The sequence below is a fragment of the Patagioenas fasciata genome, chromosome 4 (genome assembly GCF_037038585.1).
Source record: "Patagioenas fasciata isolate bPatFas1 chromosome 4, bPatFas1.hap1, whole genome shotgun sequence".
NCBI lineage: Eukaryota > Metazoa > Chordata > Aves > Columbiformes > Columbidae > Patagioenas > Patagioenas fasciata.
In genome coordinates this window covers 57538362-57558101 of record NC_092523.1, presented here as the reverse complement: position 1 = coordinate 57558101, position 19740 = coordinate 57538362, and the positions used below count along the sequence as shown (strand labels likewise).

Sequence of the window (19740 nt, the reverse complement as noted above, 5' to 3'; positions counted from 1 at the left end):
GCAACCATGTAGTATCTGCAGTTTTTCTGAAGTAGTGTTTTTGGTAACCTTTCACCTGATCCTGTCTTTATCTTTTTGAGCTAAACCAAGTTTCTCCTCCCTGTACAAAGCAGCATAAAACTCCCTTAGCAAAAGCAAATATACTGATATGCCTAATTTTGTAAGTTTTCATGGTTTTGAATGTTTTCACAATACCTATGTAGACATATAAACAACAGCTTTCATCAGTACCATTCTAGATCTTCCCACATTTATGTCGAGATATCTGCCCTAACAAAGGGCATAGTACACTTGTGCGTAGGCTCTGCTCATTATTAAGGAATCAACAACCCACTCAACTTTCCCTATGCCCTCCCCTGTTATTAAGGTTTCCCACCTACAGAAGATAAGGATCTGTCCTTCTGCTTCAGGATAAACTCTTGCTAAACAGTCTCTTCCCCTCTTACTGACATGCACAGCCATTTGTGTCACCACAAAGCTTGATCTCAAATAGTCTTCACCACATTACAAACCTGATAACTTGCATGTGTCCACAATGTCAACTAAATTTTTGCCATCCTTAAGTTTTGTGTGCTCACTACCAGCTGCCTCTGTAGCTATTGAAATTTAAGTCAATAACAAAAAGCGATACTTTATCATGGCATAAGTAAGATATTTTAGCTACTCGTAGTTGATTTTTTTACCTACCCTTAGCCGACTTTTTTACCAGCCATCTTAAAAGAAAATAAAAAAACAGAAAGCAGAACGGGCAGTGATGTGGTATTTTAAACTCCATGCAAACTATCTGTTATAACTCCATAGAAAAAACCAAACCAAACCAAAACAGATTTTCACCTAGCCTATACTCTCCAATTATTCCCTAGGAAACGTAAACTGGTCTATCGTCTGTCTCAATCTTTTGCAATCCATGGAGCATTGCAGAAGCAGGGAGCCAGGGGACGTCATGAAAACAGCAGTCTTGAGAAATTAAAGAATATATGGCACGGAACAAGAATGTTGCAAAAGAGAGTAAAGACACACATTGCAAACTTAAGCTCTTTATGATGTACTGCTGGTCCTCACCCCTTCCCCAATATCCTCTAGGACCTAGCTTGCCAAATAATGTCCTTTGCCTTACTCTCTGCTTTTCTGTCTCCTGTCTACCTCCCTTATCTCGTCCATCACAGTCCACCTACACAAACAGCTAGCTGTTTTGGCAAGTGTTGCCAAAAATGAGTTTGCTTATACTGTCTCCAGCAGCTCAGAATACATCAAGGAGGCTTGGTTTTGGTTGCCAGCTGGAAAAAGGGTGATAAACACTGACCAAGGTGACTCACAAAAATATGTTAACTAATTCAAATAAGCCAGACTAGCCAAAACCAAACAAAAATTTCTAAAGTTGACTAATAAAGTCCTGCCAGGTTATTACCTAGTGCCTCATAGCACAAATAGTGGAACAAAAGTGGCAGCTTGTAATTAAATAGTCAGCCAAGGCTACAGAGGCAAAGGACAAAGGCAGCTGAGAAGAGTTTTCAACAGGTGAACAGTTACATATGGCTTGTTAGCTTGGAAAAGAGCTAGTTTGAGGGCTTATGACAGCAGCCTACGAAGTCTGGACTGGTACAGAGCAGGTGCATAAGGAACAGTTATCCATTTTCTCTTTCAATACAAGAACTGGGGAGCATCATATCAAAGCGTTGGGCAGGGGGTATTAGCAAGAAAAGGGTAACATATTCCACAAAACACAGTTATTGTCCAGGACATATTGCTGGAGATCAATTGAAATTGGAGTATTTAAATAGAAACATGGATGAAAATCATCATGGGACACAGAACACAAAGCCATCTCTCCTAACTCATGGATCAGCAAGGGAGGCTGAAGGAAGAAGTAACTGGGAGATTATTCCTGACAGCTCTTCAGCTTTTCATCAAGTAATTGAGTTGACCCCTGTCAAAGCCAGGCTATCAGTCTGGGCCAACTCCACACTGACCCAGCAGAGTAGTTTCCATGATCTTCTGCATTTGATGGCATCCGTATATTTAATTTGTTTTTAAAAGATTAATACAGATTTGTGATAACCTTTGTTTGGCACAGTATTAAGACAGAGCTGTTGTGCTGGTCTTTGTTGCAAAACAGCAATGAAAGGATGTTTTAAGTACCTTACAAAACTACCGATGTTGCAACTAACACTGAATTTAAGTGTTAAATGGAGCAACTTCATTCCTAAGTTTGCTGACCAAATGGCTACTCAGGTGCTGTGCTTTCCTCCCTCCCATTTCTGAAGTGATGAGCGCACAAGCAGTCCAAACATCCAGCAAGTGATCCCAGCTGGAACACTGAAGACCTGCCACCTTAACTCCAACAGCCCATTCATTTGACGCTTCCTATAATTACATTTTGAAAAAAAATAAGTGCACCTAATAACATCATCATATTAATTACTGTCTTCATAGTATACAACATGAAGACCTACACAGAATGTTCATTTTTTTTTAAATCTCACTTCTTCTGTTTTTTTCCTCCTTTTTTCCTTTTAAGTACAGCTCAGTGTGTTGTTCAGTAGCTCATTTTTCCGTACTCTGTAATAATTTGGCTTTGCCTCTCTTCCTTTCCATTTGCATGTTTTACTACCTCTTCTCCCATGTTCTCACAAAACCTTTTTCTAAATACTCGATACACTGGCCTTGAGACAATTACTTAAATGTAAAGACTTCCCCAAAGAGAAGGTCAGTAGGTTTTTAGTGCAAGCCAAAATCACCATTCAAGATGAGACACTTATGACCTTTTCATCCAACAGTCCTTTCTGCCTGGCCTCATGCCATCCTTTCCACCAAACTCTATTACAGACAAACAAATACAAAGTTTAGGGAAAACATATTATTCCACAAATAAAAGCTTACAAGCATATTGGAAAGAGTAATCTTATTGGAAACCAAGCCAAATTATTTTTTATCATTTCCAGAAATATTTAGAGGTCAAATAAACAGTAATAATAGTAATTATGGGTTAACAGTTACACAATTGCAAAATCACTGTCTTGGAGATCTTTTACTATTATACTATCCATTGTCCTCAAAAAAAAAAAAAAGGCGCCCCCAAAATCCAACAACTAGAATAACAAAAAACCCACAAACAGAGTAACCCCCCAAAATTTCAAACCTTGAATCTTGCTTTTGTGAAAAGGTTTGTTTTGTTTCTAAAAAAAGCAAGTATCTAGATTCCTTAATGGAGAAGCAGCAAAGGGTACAAATTCAAGTCCTTCCGTACATGGATTACACCTTGCCCATGTGTTCCAGTCACCATTTATACTACTAACCTACATCAGTAAAGTCAGGAAATCAAAATGACATCATTTGCCACCACTACTCAGTGCTTAGCAACAGATCTGCAAACTTGGGCTTTATCCTAAAACATCTACAGCTCCTAGGGCTACAGGTAACGCAACTTTTAAAAGTCCTTAAAGCCCCTGATTTCAATCTCTACCCTTGGAGGAAAACAAAAGAGGTTTTGCCCTCTGACTACCAATTTGCACACTCATCTAAAATTGTAAGAAGCAAATATAAAGTGTTCTCAGGTGAGAAGTTTTCTATTAATTCTGCTGGTCTATGTAACAGACCAAATGCAACACAATGGAGAACCCAATCATAATGTTTAAGTTTGGATTTTTGGTGAAACACCAACCAGTTGTTTGGTACTTCCTAGAATACCAACATTCCTGTGATATAGCCAGTAGTGTGCTAATACATGACTGAACACAAAAGGGTGTATCTGATCACGTAACAACTAATCTAATTACTTCTTTTCTGATAAATTTATCCTCCACATTGTGAATACAAAAATACCATGCTCATAACCTGTTACAAAAACTGTGGAAAGAAAAACTTTTAATGTTTTTTTCCAAAGACAAGTGCCTTCCCATATTAAGCACCTTCTGGGTGGGTCAAATGTCCTTTCAATAGTTGATATGTGCAGAGGAAAAAAAATTAATAAAATTAATATTTGCCAACTGCAGCAGTAAAGCTGTACAAAGACCTCCTCAGGTTTGCGTTTGTTAAGAGAGAGCCTGATGAAATTAATTCCACATACAAGTGCCATAAGCCTCTTACTCAGAGTACTGATAAGAGTTTAATTAGCATACCATTGGCTGATTAAAAAAAGTATCACATCTAAAACCCAATATTACATATAGCCACTAGAAGCAATTATTTCCCATTGACATCAGTATCTGAGAAATAAATTAAACCCTGATGGCTGCAGTCATATCCAGTATGCTAAAGAATGTTTGTACATCTGAAGACAGTCCCTGCCAAAGAGCTCTTAATCATTGTGTTTAAAAAGAAAAGAACAGAAGAATTATAAAAAGATGGAAATAAAAAAAGAATTGGAAAGGTAAAATGGACATGATATTAACTGTATTACATTCTTACAGACACGTTCTACTGCACAAACAGATGGCTCAAACAGCTTCATAATACTAATAGCAATAATACTAGTTTCTGCTGGAAAGACTAAGTTAATTTACTGGAAAACTGAAAAGCTTCACTGTTCAATATGATGAATTCACAGCACCTACTTTTAGCCACTGATGAAAACATGAGAAGTCAGACTTGAAAAATTAAGAACAATTCTACCTTAGAAAACTACCCTAGAAAACTTCTACTGATTTCAGCAGAATCAGGATCTTAGCTGTGACCTGTTTATCTCTAGAAAAAGTATGCTTTCAGTAGGTGGCATGCATTCCTCAAGTCTTGTACAGTAGAACTTGTGACTACTGGATCCTCCAGATTTATAAGTGGAAGGAGCAAACACAGAGTCAATATTCTTACCTAGAACAGCATTAATTAACAACATGTAATTACAATAATCCAAATAAACCCACTGAAACTTATATACATCTAAAATACATGTTCTTGTTACTTACCAACTGCCGGAAATTAATACATCTTTTTATTTATATTTGACTTAACATAAGTATAGCATGAAGAATTATAACCAGCTTGAAATAGAAGCAATGTATCATGGAATCTCTAATTCAAGAAAACCTCAAACAAGTACCAGACTATAAACCAGCACATAACTCAATATCATTAAAGACACCATTCAAAAGAACTGGCATGTAAATTAAAGCTGCAAGCAACGCAGCCAAGACTCTCAAAGTCAAAGGAAATCCTTCTGTTGACTTTTATGGCATCTATATCAAATGTACATATTTTTTTTGTTTTTATTAAACATGTCTTATAGTAAAACACATACCTTTTAACACAATTCTCAACTTACCTCTAACACTTTTATTATAATTTTCACATAGAGATGAGAAATCCCTAATGACACTCTAAATATCGAAGGCAACAAAACTAGCACCACAAACAAAATCATCCAGATAGACAAAATCTTGCCCTTTACAAGGCCATAGCCCTCTCTGTTTTCTTCCATGCTTGCTTCTTCAAAATGCCAACCCACTGCCTTTCTGAGAATATTTGCTCATCTGCAGTGGAGAACCCAGCAATCTTCAAGAAACAGAGACAAATAAAAACTACACATTCTAATAGCCAAAGCTATCTCTAGGAGGAGGCTGTTGCTGTCAGAAGCCTGCCACCATAGATGCTCTCAATGATAATGTCCCTTTTAAATTTTGTCCCACCCTAACTCCACCTACCTCCTTTTCATTGATATGCATTTACTCACCAGTTATAATATAGGGGAGAGGAAAAGAAAAACATGACAAGTAATAATATATGTTAGGTAATAAGATAGTGCCAATAAAGAAACTTGTCAATGTGTCAATGAGTTTTCACAAGGCATCCCACCAATAAATTACAACACAGAACCAAGGAGGCATGGTTTGCAGACTGACTAAACCAGGGGATATATAAATGTAGGAGTAGTTACATTTATACAGTAGTAAAACTACATTTCACCCTTTGAAGGCAACCACGAGGCTGATGTGGCCCCCAATGAGAATGAGTTTGACACCCATGGCCTAAAATCTTCTCTTCTAAAACATTCAGTACATACGAAGCACTTCCCCAACTGACATTTGCTCAAATTAGCAACTTATTTGGTTAGACTTTCTACTTCATGGTGAAATGACTGCCTTGTTTTGGCATTTGACCAAAGGAACCAAACTGAAACTCGAGGTGCAAGTCAGGCTTTTTTTTTTTTTTAATAACACCTCTGAGTTGGAAATACAAATTTCAGCAGCCAGGAATTAACAATACAATAAAACCTTCTCCACTCTTTTATAAGAAATTAGCTAAACTGTATTCCAGGGCTACAAAATGTACTGTGGTGAAGTAACAAGTCACCTACATTTGCATTTATTCAACTGCAGTATTTAAATACAATAGATAAGCAGGTTTTTATTCCTATCAAATGCCAATAATTTAATTCAGTATTTTTAAGAAAGCCCCAGTTCAGTCCCTTACACCAACCCCTGTCCTGCCTTTCTGTATACATCACAGAAGAAGAGGTCAGTAACAACACCTCTAGAATATAAGAGGAGCCCACCAGCTGCTTATTTACAAACATATCACAGAATAAATTATCTAACCTAGGTGGAATGAGCATTTGGGCCATGTCTTCCAAGATACTGACACAAAGATCTTTCCTTTGCATGTGCTTACATTAGCGTGTTTGACTAAAGCTGGGGCTGTTGTTTTAAAATGTCCCCATGTACCACTATTTGGTTTATGTTATGGAGCAGCCTTTGCACATGCAAACTGGCTTCCTCAGATGAGAAAGCAGACCCAAAGATGCTCTGTACAAAGTGCACCAAATACTCTCCAGTCAATAAGGACAGATATAAGTGGGCTGCACCACCACTAAGTCCTCCAGTTTATACCAAGCGCCCCAGCACCAACAAGCAGGCTCTTGACATGTTACAAGCTCGTGTGATACGACGGCATTCTTCTTGTGCCACACGATGAGTTAAGTAGCTTTTGTATCTCCAGATTTGCTGCTGATTTGCCATCCCTCAAGTCTTTGTAGCTGTTTCACATCTTCTTCAGCAATCTAACTTTTGTATCTCCTGTGCATTGTTAGTTGCCTTACCCTCTCTCCCCTTGCTGAACTTTCTGAGCCTTTTGTGTCTTCTGCAAAACCTCACTGGTTTGCTTTTTGTTTCTGCCTTCCCATTGTTGTTTCTGTCAATGGCAACCTCAGTTCCCTCACTCTCCCATTACACTGCTGCTGCCAGACACATCATTACCCACTGTTTCTTGCCTGCCTCACCACAAGCTGCTTACATCTAGTATACCCTAGTATTGTCATCAGACACATGAAGGTGTTACTATTTCTGAAATTGTTCCTCTGGCTCCAATAGTAGCACTCCTTGGTGTTTCTATGCAAGTTTTGCCACACTACAAAGACAGCAAAGCAGACTGATCTACTCAGAAAAGTCCTTTAAGTTAATGACACAAAGTCAAGAAAGCAAACCTAGGCTGATTTCCCTACATCTCGTAACACATTCGGGGGTACCAGGATTAAGTTCAGCAGGGTAAGAAAGTTTTTCAAACAGGGGTGACCACAGTATTCTGCACTCCAGCAGTCCTTACATGTGCACTCACACATGAAAACTATTAAGAAAACCTCTTTTTCAATTAAACTTTTAACAGCTATAACAAAAAAAAAAAAAAAAAAAGGCCCTTTTGGTCTCTGCTTATATCTTCTCAATTCAGCCTCACATTAAACAAACTCCTCACCTGACTGCTACTCAAGGGGGAAATAATCTCTGGTAATTTTGTTTCAATTTTTATCAAAACTGAGGTTCATGCCCCACTTGTGAAAAATGCTCCAAAAGACCAGAATAACCTTAAAGATTACCTACTGCATGGGGTAAGCAACATCAGGTGGAATATTTATTTATGGGAACCACACTGTCTTCACACACTGAACTGCAAACGTCCACTCATACTCTCACTGATCTGTGCCTGCTGCCCTTTAGGTCTGCATGGATCCCATCTACACGACAAAACACATCTGTGCTTATATTTGACTGCAGTCAGATTTTGTTATTTATAGTTTATCTCTGGCCAACAGTTGAGTTATGAAAACACTGAAGAAGTATGTTTACATATTGCATCACAGTAACACAGCTGTGACCACACAAGCATCATTGTTTCCACACAAGACAAATGCAACAATTACAGAACCTTATTTATCATATCCTGTAGCTTACAACAGGCTTACACCTTTGTATTCCAAAAGCGTGGAGTCCCACTACATGTTCTGACTATATTTGTCTCAGCAATGTACAGATGGTCTCAGATGTGTAGGCATTATGTGACTGCCAGTACATATCTCATTCATTGTCAATATACACTTGTATATGGTTTGCTTATTGATGCAGAATACAATAGAATAATTTGTCAATGCCCAACATTAGTTGCATTGATTAAATGCATAAAATCCTCTCGTGTTCCTGGCTTAGGAGTGACTGCAATCACAGTACAGAGCCCTTTGGGGCAATTTCTGAAAACTGTCAGCATTCATGTCTGCTTTCACCGTTTTCTCCACAAACAGCTATCCAAGCTGGTCATATCTTGTTGCCTCCACTATGGCAACACGGCCCGTAACAGAGTGATTTGTTGCAATGCATCACTGTACTTCTCTCGAATTTATTGCCCGTTTGTTTAATGCCACGTGGCCTGTATTGCAAGAAATGGAGACTAGCTCTTCCCAATTAACCTTGACAATAATTCTGTATCACCTGTAGACTTGTAACCCCCCTATTCAGAGATCTAGATAATTTATGAATGTGTTGACAAATAAAAGTCTTACCTGATCCCTCTGTCTACTGTGAGAACAAGTAAGAATCCCAACAATTTCTCTCTTCTAAATATTGCCACCATTTGCAGATATGTTAAATAATACTTAAGGAATTTTAATTAAATGTAAACATAACCCAAATTCATGGAAACCTCTCTTGAAAGACCACAGAAGAACACATCCTATTTCAAGAGTCAGGAAATTAATGTCCAAAGCTAAGAATATGCTTACCTATAGTCCTGGTGACGGATGAAATCAAATGTTTGCTCTCCTGAAGGGGGAAACCTCCAGCGGCCTTTAGACTGGATCTCTGAATATGTTTCAAAGAATGGTGTCATTTTTACCTCACCCTTCCTCATTTTTATTTCTAGAGTTTTCTTATGGCTGGTGTGGCCAGGAACACCTGCTCGAATGTGAGCAAATATGTTACTAGAAATATTAAAAAGAGGTAAAATGTGATTGTTGAAAAAAAGGAAAAATGTTCTCCACACTCAGTCCATGCCCTGAGAAGGAGTGGCATTCTACAATTAACTGCTGTTGGATCATTGTTTAGCATTGTCATTACTTCTTTATTAGATTTTATTAAGTTATTAACTCAGAAGAGTCTCGGCACAACCCTCAACAGCACGGTGCACCTCCAGACATATTCAGAGCTGCATGTCCTGTTCCAAAAGCTATAATCTCTTTACAGGCAAGAGCTCAGCCAGCGCTATGCTTTTTCATATTGGTGGCTGGCGTGACACAATCCTCCCACTGCAGAAGCAGAAACACAGCCCGCTCCACGCACACCACCGGCTGGGTGATGTGAGCCAGGCAGCTCGGTTCAAATGTTGTTTTGATGCTTTACCAAAGCTCTTAATACCGATTAATGAGGCACTTCCAGAAGCACAGATCCTCAGTTTTGGCCTGGAGCCACATCAGGCCCAGCAGCTTGCAGGAAGGTGACTGACAGGCATCAGTCACTGAGGCCAGGACACCTCACCGTGCTCTGAGGAACAAGACCTTGCTGCTCCATCTCCACTCCTTTCCTCCAGAACCCACCTGTGAGGTGCGGGGGCCCTGAACAGCCCTCGTAAATCGCAGCATCAATCTCAACTGAAGAGTAAAAAGTAAGCAGGAATTCAGACTTAAGAACTGCAGTTTAAGGCAAAGCGAAAGGGCTGGTTTTGCAGTAAAACTGCCCGCCCTGCCGCTGGCTGCCGCTGGGGGCTCCCGCCGCCGCCGCCATTGCGGAGGGCATGGAGGGCGAGAGCACCTCGGCTCTGCTCTCGGGCTTCGTCTTCGGCGCCCTCGCCTTCCAGCACCTCAGCACCGACTCGGACACGGTGGGTGCCCCGGGCCCCGCCGCCGAGAGGGGCGGGAGGGAAGGGGGCGGGAGGGAACGCTGGCCGCCACGGCGGAGGCGCCGCCGGGGCCTCCTCCGGCCTGGTGTGGCGGGAGCGCTGCCGCCGCAGGCCCCGCTCCCGGGGAGGGCCCTACGGGCTGGGTTTGGCGGTGTGACCCCTCACTGCACCCCGCTGCAGCGGGAGGGGGAACTGCCCGCGCTGGGGTTTTTCTTTAAAAATGACGAGGTGTGGGGGACAGAGCGCTTGGTCTGGCAGCTGCGACAGACAGATGGAAATGCTGGTCAGGCCTGGGATGTGGACAGGACCTGTGCAGCCACGGACTGCTCCTTTCTAAATAAAAACACGAGGAACAGAACCTGAAAAATGAATTGCAACCTACTCTGTTTAAAAAAAAATCATTTTTACTTATTTTTCTCTCCTGAACCGTGTTTACCTTGTTAATATTAGCCAGAAAATTCTGTTCAGTGCTACATTGTCACCTTCCCCCCCCACCCCGCCTCTCTCTCCCCATAAAGGAAGGTTTTCTTCTCGGAGATGTGAAAGGTGAAGCCAAGAACAGCATTACAGATTCACAGATGGATGACGTTGAAGTTGTTTATACAATCGGTTAGTCCGTCCACATTTTTAACACCGCACTTGGTTTCGGATGATACACAACTTATTACAGCTTTGAATAAGGGCAGCCAGTGTATATCAAGACCAGAGCTGCTAGATCCTGGGGTCCACCTTGACATAAAAAAAATATCTGGAAAGTTTTGATAATTAAAATTGCTAAAACGCAAAAACAAAAACACACCACATGTAGAAGAAGCAATAATTTAACAAATACTAGGTAATACTAGTTCTTTGTTCCTTGGATAGCTCCTCTTTGCCAAATACCGTGTCACATTAAAGGTAATTTAGGGCTTAGACTCCTTTGTCTTGGCCATGTTGCAAAGTCTCCTGGACTAGTTGCCTTGCCTAATCTTGGCATCTTTCAGTGATGTGAACTCTAATGCGTTAGCATCTATTATGTAATTGGCAGCTTTTCAAATACTGCATGTGAAGGCTGCAAACTATTTAGGTATTTCATTGAGCAGATGCATGTTTCTTTACTGTCTTCATGGGACTGAAGTGGATGTGCCTTTTATACTATCTTTTATACAAAAACACATGTGTGCATACACTTATGTACACACAGTTAAGTCCATTCTTTCAAAATGCAGTTAAAGAAAGAGAACAAAGTAAAACAGTATGTGACTTCTTTCCAATCTTCCTGAAACTATGGTAGAGAGAATTTGTATCCCATTTTCTAGTTTTACTCTAGCATACAATTAAAGTATAAGACTTTCTTCAACTGAGTCCCACAGATGAACCAAAAATGTGGGGAAATTTTTTGCAGTGGTATTGCTCAAGTTACCCAGTCTGGTCATCACATTATCATAGGCAGAATTAGTTGCTCCAAAGTTTGAGGGTTTTGGTTAACTTGTGAAAATGAAAGTAGGGGAGAATTTAGGTAAAGAAAATGATTTAGAATGCCAGATCACTGACCATTTTTTTTCTGGTAGTCAGTCTTCCAGTTCTCATCATGTGCTCTGTAAGTTTCTGTTCTCCAGCCTCATATTTCTTGTTAACAGCATCCATACCTTGCTGCAAAGTAACTCAAGTGAAGTCATTCATATTACATGCTACTCCTATACTCAGCAGAAGGGAGGGAAAAAATGAAGTGCCTGATCTGATTTTTTTTACTTGACAAAACAATTACAAAAACACTATTTACAGAAGTGGTTTTCTTTATATTTGAAAAATGAATTAGAATATTTTAAAAAATATATTTCTTAACCTTACTTAGATGTTAATACATTTGTTTTAATAAATTACATGGAATTCTTTAGTGATTTTTCAACCAGTTTCTGATTGTAGCATACAGAATAATATACATCTTGAACTGATGAACCCAGAGTAATATTACCTTGTCTTTACAGATATACAGAAGCATATTCCATGCTACCAATTGTTCAGGTAAGAATCTTAAGCAGATATGAAAAAGTTAAAATTAACCCTGACTTGAATTCTGCAAGAGTTAAACTTATTACGTTACTGAGGAGATCACCCAGCTGTAACTACAGATGCAGTATCAACCCCTTGGAACTACAGATGCAAAGTGCCTTTTCTTATTCCTATTTTGTTTCTTCTTCTCTTTTTTGTTGTTTGTCTATGCATATAAAAATAAAGAGATGGCATGCTGCACCTTCTAGTGAGCAATGACACCATATAAACTACAGAATAATGTCAACATATTGAGAAAAAAAGCATTGCTTTCCTAAAAGTATATATACCAACTCCTCACCGTCAAAAAATAAACAAGTAGCAGCAGCCATAGGCTTCTAAGTGGGTCAGAAAAAGAAATACGTGTTAGCCCCACAGCAGGAGTAGTTTCAAGGACTAGTATTTAGAGTTCCATCACAGCAACACAGCTGTGCAGGTTTACATCCCTATAAGAAGAGAATCACAACAACTTCCTTCTCAAATATTTATGAAAATCAATAAATCCAAATGTTGTTATAAGGGCATTTCATAGGAAATTGAAGGTATTTTACTGTTTTTTAGTTGAGAGAATATAGATGCTACCTGTAGCTTGTATCCCAGTAGCACTGATGCCAGAACAGCATCAGGACTGTACAAGAACACCTACATATCTCTGAGTAATGAAATTAACTGCTCTGTTCTAGCACAGAAGCTGTGTCAGCATCTCTCTAATAGTTTTTTTTTCTCCCCTGGTAAGCACAAAGTGACATGATTGCCAGACCACTAAGAAATCATTTTTACAGTAGCTTTTTTTTTCTCCTCTAATTGTCCTAAATTTCTTCTAGCTTTTATAATTCTGCAGGAGAACTGAATGAACTTGCCTTGAAGAAAATACTATCAGGCTGTAAGAAGGTAATTAATTTTCAACCATAGCAAGGGGCTTGCTCAGATTTTTGGGGACTATTTTGGGTATCTCGTATCAAGCTTTTTACCAATTATTGTTTTGGTTTTTTTTTAATCTTGTATCTACTCCCTCACACTGCTGGTCAGAGCAACTGCATTATATTTTCCCCCTGAAAGAACAGTATCCATTTAGGTTTCGACTAGAGTTTGCCCAACTTTGGCACAACTTAATTTTTTTCGTATTCATTTCTCCAGTTAATAGTTCAAATAACCACAAGGAATTCTACTATTCAGTTGAGCTCAGCTCACTCAAGTGCTTAAGCACCACCTGACCAGAAAGATTTACAGTCTTGTCCACAGAAGAAAGTTTCACAAGAGTAGAAGCTGGAAAGAGAAACAGCAAAATAACAGAGCCTGGTTTTCACAGTTATCTGAGCACAAGCTCAGGTAACAGGCCAGTTCAACAGATGGTTTGGAAGGAAAGAGAAATTGTCTTTGTACTGAATCCTCCAGCTTGCTTCAATGTGACACAGAGCACAATTCAACACTAATAACTTTTCTTCTGCTTGCAGAGTGTAATAGGATGGTACAAAATCAGACGCAACACAGACCAGACCATGACATTCCGGGAGAGACTTCTTCATAAGAATTTACAGTCACACCTATCAAATCAGGGCCTTGTATTTCTTCTATTAACCTCTAGTGTGATGACAGAAAGTTGTTCTACTTACAGACTGGAACATGCCCTACATCGGCCGCAAGAAGGGTAACTGGGTTCTTCTCTAGTTTTAATAAAGCAGCTGCACAGAATCTGCTATAGCTTGGAACAATTTTTTTCTTTGTTGCAACTGATTTATTGTTAACACTGTTTATTTTGCCCTCAAAACTTGCACATTAAGTAAGATTGTTCTGTATATTCATAGAGCCCCATTGAAATTTTACCGTGGAGTTCTGTTCAGGGATTTGCATTTATAACCATCTGTAGAGCCAGTGTCAACAGGCAGATGCACTCTGTTCATTTATGCACATAAACTGTTCTCAATTAGTTTGAGGTTTTTTTATATAGGATTTCAACTATGCATGGTGTTCATCTTCACATATGGAAATATTTAAACTGGTGGTAACTTTATCTTCAGAGACAGGCTGCTCATAGGCTAGGCTTAACAAGCAAGTATTGCTTTATGGTGTCTAATACCTAGAAAAGGGAAAACTACAGGCATTGCTCAGAGTCTTGCTGCTGTTGCAGTTTGCCTAAAGCCATAAGTAGTCATTGCTGTGTGATGCAATACATTTAGCAAGAACTAACACACTGGAAACCTCCATCTGGATACTTAATGGTCAAGAACCTTTAACTATCAAAGAGAGGCCTTTGGATGTAAGTAAATCATGTGTTCATACTTCTGCTTTTTAAGTCTTTTCCAGAAAGTTCCTTTGGTGGTTACCAACCTCGGTATGGCCGAACAGCAAGGTTACAGAACTGTGTCTGGTTCCTGTGTATCTTCTGGTTTTGTGAGAGCAGTAAGACAACACAGGTACAATATATGTCATATTTACCAATAGCTGTAGCTTTAATTTAAGATACATATAATTACCTTTCTATAAAATACTCTTTTTAAAATGCTTCCACAAGTGCTACAGCCATACATTGTTCACTTGTTTACCTGTTTCTTGCAAATATTCACCTTTCCAAGGTACTTTGAATTTAGTTCAGTCTCCTACTTGACAATGAGAGCAGCTGTCTCTCTGACCATAGGCACCTACTGTTGAAGCTCAAAATGCTTCTTCATTATAGTTCCTACTAAGTAAGCACTGAGATCATTAATTTGCAATTACAGCTAGGATTCTTTGTACACAGGTCAGAATTCTTTCATGAAGATGGATCCTTACAAGAGGTTCATAAGATAAATGAGATGTATGCCACCTTGCAAGAGGAATTGAAGGTAAGTCCAGCATACCTGTTGATACAGTTACTTTCTGCAGTACCACAAAACCAAGTCAAGCAAAGCGTATATATGTCTTGCACTAAATGAGGAAAAACCTTTGTCTAGGAATGGCATATTGTAAGATCAGGGAGTTCCATTTACTTTTAATAGAGGTACACCAAGTTCTCAAAGTTTAAGTCTTAAATTTCCATTTGATCAAAAGTATACTGATAAAGTCCACTGATAAAATTCTCAGGAGAGAAGTATTTTGAAGGAGTACTATCTGTAGTTTGTTAGACCTCCTTTGCTTAGATTGGAAATAAAACATCTTGCACCTCATTCAACGCAAGGTTCAAGTTCTCTAAAATCCACCTCAACTCTTTACTTACGCTTTTTAGTAGTTTGTGTCCAGCTTTTAAAATTGTGAATACCTTTAAGGATTTTGAAACAAGGTTAAAGTCAGCTTCTGTGAATACTGTTAATTCCATCAAATGCTCTTTTCCTTGCAGAAAATATGCTCTACAGTAGAAGTCAGCGAACGATCTGTAGAGAAACTCTTATCAGAGGTGAGACAATTAAAAGAAGAGATAAAGAGAAAAAAGCAACAGTGTTGTTCAGGTAAGTTAAAAAAATGCACTACCAGTCTTGGTAAGACTTCCAAAGTTGATTCAACAGGGAAAAGCACAAAACACTGAGCTTGAGGCAACCAGAACAGTAGTGGCATAAGTGCACAAGAGGAACTGCAACTTTTTTTTTTCCCCATCCAGGAGAGGGCAGAGACCACCCAGGAGAGCCAAAGGAGAATGTCTTCCTCTGTCAGGCACTGCAAACATTTTTCCCCAATTCTGGACTTCAGACATGCATTGTTTCCTTCAAAGGCCAACAGATATCCAAGAATTGCTGTAACATTGACCATAATATTAACATCATGGACAAACTGACTCTCATGGTAGAGGAAAGAGACTTCACTGAAGCTGAAACAAGACACCTAACCAAGCGTAAAGTCAGAGGGACCACAACAGGATCAAAGTTATTCAAGAAATCCAGATCACTTCATCAAAAAATACTTTGTGATCAAGAGGACAGTGATCAGGAAAGGAAGCTTATGCTAAGTGGCACTGAAACAGATGAGGATGTGCTGGAAAAGGAGAGAGACACAAACAAATACTCACACTCCCCTACTTTCTGAACTCTTAATGATTCATCCAGATGACTTTGCACCTAAAGCTACTGCCAACATATTCAAGTGACACATCAATTTATAACACTGCAGGGATGAAAACAACATAATGCATTTTAGCAAGAAAAAAAAAAAAAAAAGGTTTCTTTCCAATGCATGAATCCTGTTTGACATAGAGACAAGTCCAGATGACATTCCCTCATTTTGCCTTCCAGACCTAAATCTCTCTCAGGGTTTACTGACTACATTAGTGGGATATTAGTGGTCATATAACCACATCACATACTGCCTCCAAATAATGCAACCTCAGGCTGCTCTTGAAGCAGCAGTACCTGCCTTCTCACTGCAGTAGCTGAGGCAGGGAGCATCTCAAGAACACAGGCAACATGCTTCACAAAACCAGCTGTCTACAGAAATTCCCACAACTTAAATTATTTATCCTTCACTACCCAGTACTTCTTTTCCCCCTTCCAATGCAGCAAGTGAAACAACAGCCACCTGAACTTCAGCAAGATGTGTGAGCAGAAGTGTTCCATACAGTTGCCAAATTCTATTATTACTCTTCTCTTTCAAGTGTCCTTCAGACAATTTTAGAGACTTGACACTTCATAAAAAAGGAACTGACACCCACCCTTCAGTCAGCAATGCATTATGCTGGCCAACCACATTACCAGTCAACAAGTATATAAGTGTGAAAAGTAGTTTTATTGTTTACTTCTTTACAGTACATTACTCCGGATATTTGATATTACATATCTTGGGGTCTGTGAGAAATGATGGGTTCTTAAACATAACTGGCATAAATCCTGTAAAAAGATAAGACAGAGGATTTTTTAAATAAAAAGTAGGCTTGACTTACAAAACTCAAAAAGTATAATCACACTTACCCAATACATGAGCTCTTTTAATTGCTTTTGAAATTTCCTTCTGCTTCTTGTTGCACAAGCCTAAAGAAACAAGCCATTTCCAGTCTTTAAAAGCAACAATAACGAAACCCTTCAATAAAAGGTCTAAGGTGATATTACTGACAATTCCCTCTAGCTTTAAGCCTCCCTAGAAAAATATGTGTGCTTATACTGTTAAATACAAAAAAGCGTATCATTAAGGGCAATTTTCATTCCTCGATGAAGGCTACCAAGTCAGAGGAATACTGTTAGAAAACATGTACAGTTGGTAGTAGTTACTTTGGGAAAGATAACACAGGCACTTATTCAGACTCAGAAGAACATTAAAACTGGTAAATTATTTAACTGAATACTTCACATACCTGTTATATGCCTGCCATAAATGCAACCAGTATATGGAGAAACAAACTGGGACAGAAGCTATTTAAAATAGAGAAAGCCAAAGTCAGATGATGAACTCTTTTCAGACAGCTTCAGTTTATTTTACTACTTGCATTCTATTTTTGATTATTTGATCTGCTTTTACAAAACTTAATTCTCCTTGGAGATGAGACAAGTACAGCCTGGCATTAGACAGTATTTTACATGCCATAACATTAAAGCTGTATGACAGTAGAATAAGAACTGAGGATTCGATTTACTAAATAACGAAGTTGTAACACCCGCACATAGGATTAGTAAATGGAACAGCTTATCACAACTACATTATTTGACCATCATCTACACATAGATTTGGACCCCTACATATACAAATTATTTTTTTCAGTCTTTTAAAGTCCTCCTAGACTTCCCACACACATTTAAGTACAATAAACCAGGTACTTTCACCTAAGGACAGGAATTTTCAACAAACTCACCTGCACGTTCTTATAATCTACATTTATGCCACATAAGACACATCTTTTAAGAGGTTCTTTATAGGGGTTCTCCATTTGTATAGGCTGAAATCAGAGAATTAACATTTGTAAGCTTCACAGGAAAATAAGTAATTTTGGAGTTTTGAATGCTTTGACAAAGCATGCCTTAAAACCAAAAGAGCTATTTAATTTATCTTTGAAGTTTTTCAATAACTTATCTGTATTTCTCTAACATTCTGGTACCTAGTCATCTAAAAGAGAACAGCTGCACAACCTTTTAATAAAAATGATAACATAATGAATCAAGTAACATGTAAGATAGTGCTGACACTTAACTTAGAAGGCAACATCGAGAGAAGCTGGTGATAAGGCAGTTCTGACAAATTACAAGAGACTTTTTAGAAAAAAAAAAAACAACTTAAAAGTCCTGAGGGATCCTCTGCTCACACACTTTTTAACAAGAGCTCCTCAAACATCTCCTGCATGCTGACAGGCTCCTGTAAGCTTCAGAACACAACAAGTACCAAACCCTTGTAATATATGAACAAAAAAGAATAAAATTTATTTTGGCATATATAGGTAGAAGCTGTATGTCCTGGTTTTGTTAAAACTCAGGTTCTCTTTTAGTGAATTTGCCTGTCAGTTAAAGCCTTCTTATTAGCTGCATTTTCCTGAAAAGCTAGATATATGTTTTCGTAGACATAGCAACGGTATGCAAGGTCGCTCGACTGATAAGGATGGATGCACATCTCACAACAGGGACAACAAGAAACAGGTAACCAAAAACTAACTGAGTATATCATCCCATTCACATGATGCTTCATATAAAATTGGGAGATCACAAGGATCTTATCCCTTTTTCACATGGCCAACATTAGGAGAGGACCCTGCGGGTCATCCCTGCAAACTGAGACCTAGTGACAGACTGAATCCAGCTCCAGTTGGCTGTAGAGTCTAGTCCCAGACTTTCAGGTGCTGGTCCTGCCTCTGCCAGAGCAGTAGCCAAGACTTTCAAGATTGGTTTTGTATATTTTGTATTATTTTCTCTATTTTTATTAGCAGCATTAGTAAAACATTTTTAATTCTTCCAACTCTCTTCTCTCTGTCCTTCTTTCCCTCTCAATTACCTGTCCTTAGTGGGAACTGGGGGAAGGGGAAGTGGCAGGAGAGAAGGGGCTAACAATACATCTGCCACGGTTTTATTATCACTCCACAATCAAAACCTTGACACTACAGAAAAAAAAAGTTCAAAAGTTTTTTTTCTCATAACACCACAGTTCTTCAGACATAATAACTACACCACCTGTGCTCACTTAAGTCTTTGTCTCAGATCTATGCAGAAAATCAGTACTGTGAGAGGTTTTGCTCCACATTTGAGGAACTAAACCAGCGACTTCAAGTTAAGGTATTAGCCTGTAGATTAGTGAAGCCTTAACTCCAGCACCGGGCTGCGGCTCTGCCACACAGCATGTAACTAAACTCCGGGGTTTCCAGGACTCAGAGGGGCCTCACCTGGTCAGACCGGCCGGGCTCCCGCTGGTGCTGCAGCCGGCGCGGCCTCTCCCACAGCACCGCTGCAACGGCAAGAGCGACACGGTTAGCGGCCCCCAGGACACCCACCTCGCAGAAACTACCCGACTCAGAAGAGGGAGCAAAGAAAGGAAAGCAGAAGGAACGCACCGGGCACCAGGCTCCGCCATGGCCGCCCCTCCACTAGCGCCCGCGCCGCCATACTGCCCTCCAGCGCCGCTACTTCCGCCCTAACCTCACTTCCTCCTGACTACAGGAAGCTTTCCTACCCCTCCCGCCCTCACACATACGACTCGCTGGCCAATGGGGCTGCGCCCTGCCCTACTTGGGGCAGGCGATTGGCC

The 19740-nt window shown here is 39.5% G+C and overlaps 2 protein-coding genes across 3 annotated transcripts; one reads left to right on the top strand and one right to left on the bottom strand.

Annotated features, from left to right (window-relative positions):
- Positions 1-9944: 9944 nt before the first annotated feature.
- ABRAXAS1 (abraxas 1, BRCA1 A complex subunit) lies at positions 9945-18440 on the top strand. Of its 2 annotated transcripts, XM_065837204.2 has the most exons (9): positions 9945-10071; positions 10608-10698; positions 12057-12093; positions 12945-13011; positions 13575-13768; positions 14415-14534; positions 14858-14942; positions 15434-15542; positions 15692-18440. In XM_065837204.2, the coding sequence occupies exons 1-9, from the start codon at positions 9985-9987 to the stop codon at positions 16111-16113; spliced, it is 1212 nt and encodes a 403-aa protein (XP_065693276.1). In that variant the 5' UTR covers positions 9945-9984; the 3' UTR covers positions 16114-18440. The 2 variants fall into 2 exon arrangements, with proteins under 2 accessions (XP_065693276.1, XP_065693279.1); XM_065837207.2 differs by lacking the exon at positions 10608-10698 and having other exon boundaries at positions 9981-10071.
- On the bottom strand, positions 16791-19637 carry MRPS18C (mitochondrial ribosomal protein S18C). Its single transcript, XM_065837208.2, has 6 exons — positions 19547-19637; positions 19379-19440; positions 17867-17950; positions 17372-17429; positions 16992-17051; positions 16791-16910 (listed from the first exon to the last, which is right to left on the bottom strand). The coding sequence occupies exons 1-6, from the start codon at positions 19596-19598 to the stop codon at positions 16834-16836; spliced, it is 393 nt and encodes a 130-aa protein (XP_065693280.2). The 5' UTR covers positions 19599-19637; the 3' UTR covers positions 16791-16833.
- Between the last annotated feature and the right edge of the window lie 103 nt (positions 19638-19740).

Coding starts and splice junctions, on each gene's coding strand:
- ABRAXAS1 (XM_065837204.2), top strand. CDS start 9,985: ATGGAGGGCGAGAGCACCTCGGCTCTGCTCTCGGGCTTCGTCTTCGGC. Junction 14,943..15,433: donor CCTTGCAAGAGGAATTGAAG/GTAAGTCCAGCA, acceptor TTTTCCTTGCAG/AAAATATGCTCTACAGTAGA. Junction 15,543..15,691: donor AAAGCAACAGTGTTGTTCAG/GTAAGTTAAAAA, acceptor TTCCCCATCCAG/GAGAGGGCAGAGACCACCCA.
- MRPS18C (XM_065837208.2), bottom strand. CDS start 19,598: ATGGCGGCGCGGGCGCTAGTGGAGGGGCGGCCATGGCGGAGCCTGGTG. Junction 17,951..19,378: donor AGCCCGGCCGGTCTGACCAG/GTGAGGCCCCTC, acceptor CTCTGATTTCAG/CCTATACAAATGGAGAACCC. Junction 16,911..16,991: donor TAAAAGAGCTCATGTATTGG/GTAAGTGTGATT, acceptor ATCTTTTTACAG/GATTTATGCCAGTTATGTTT.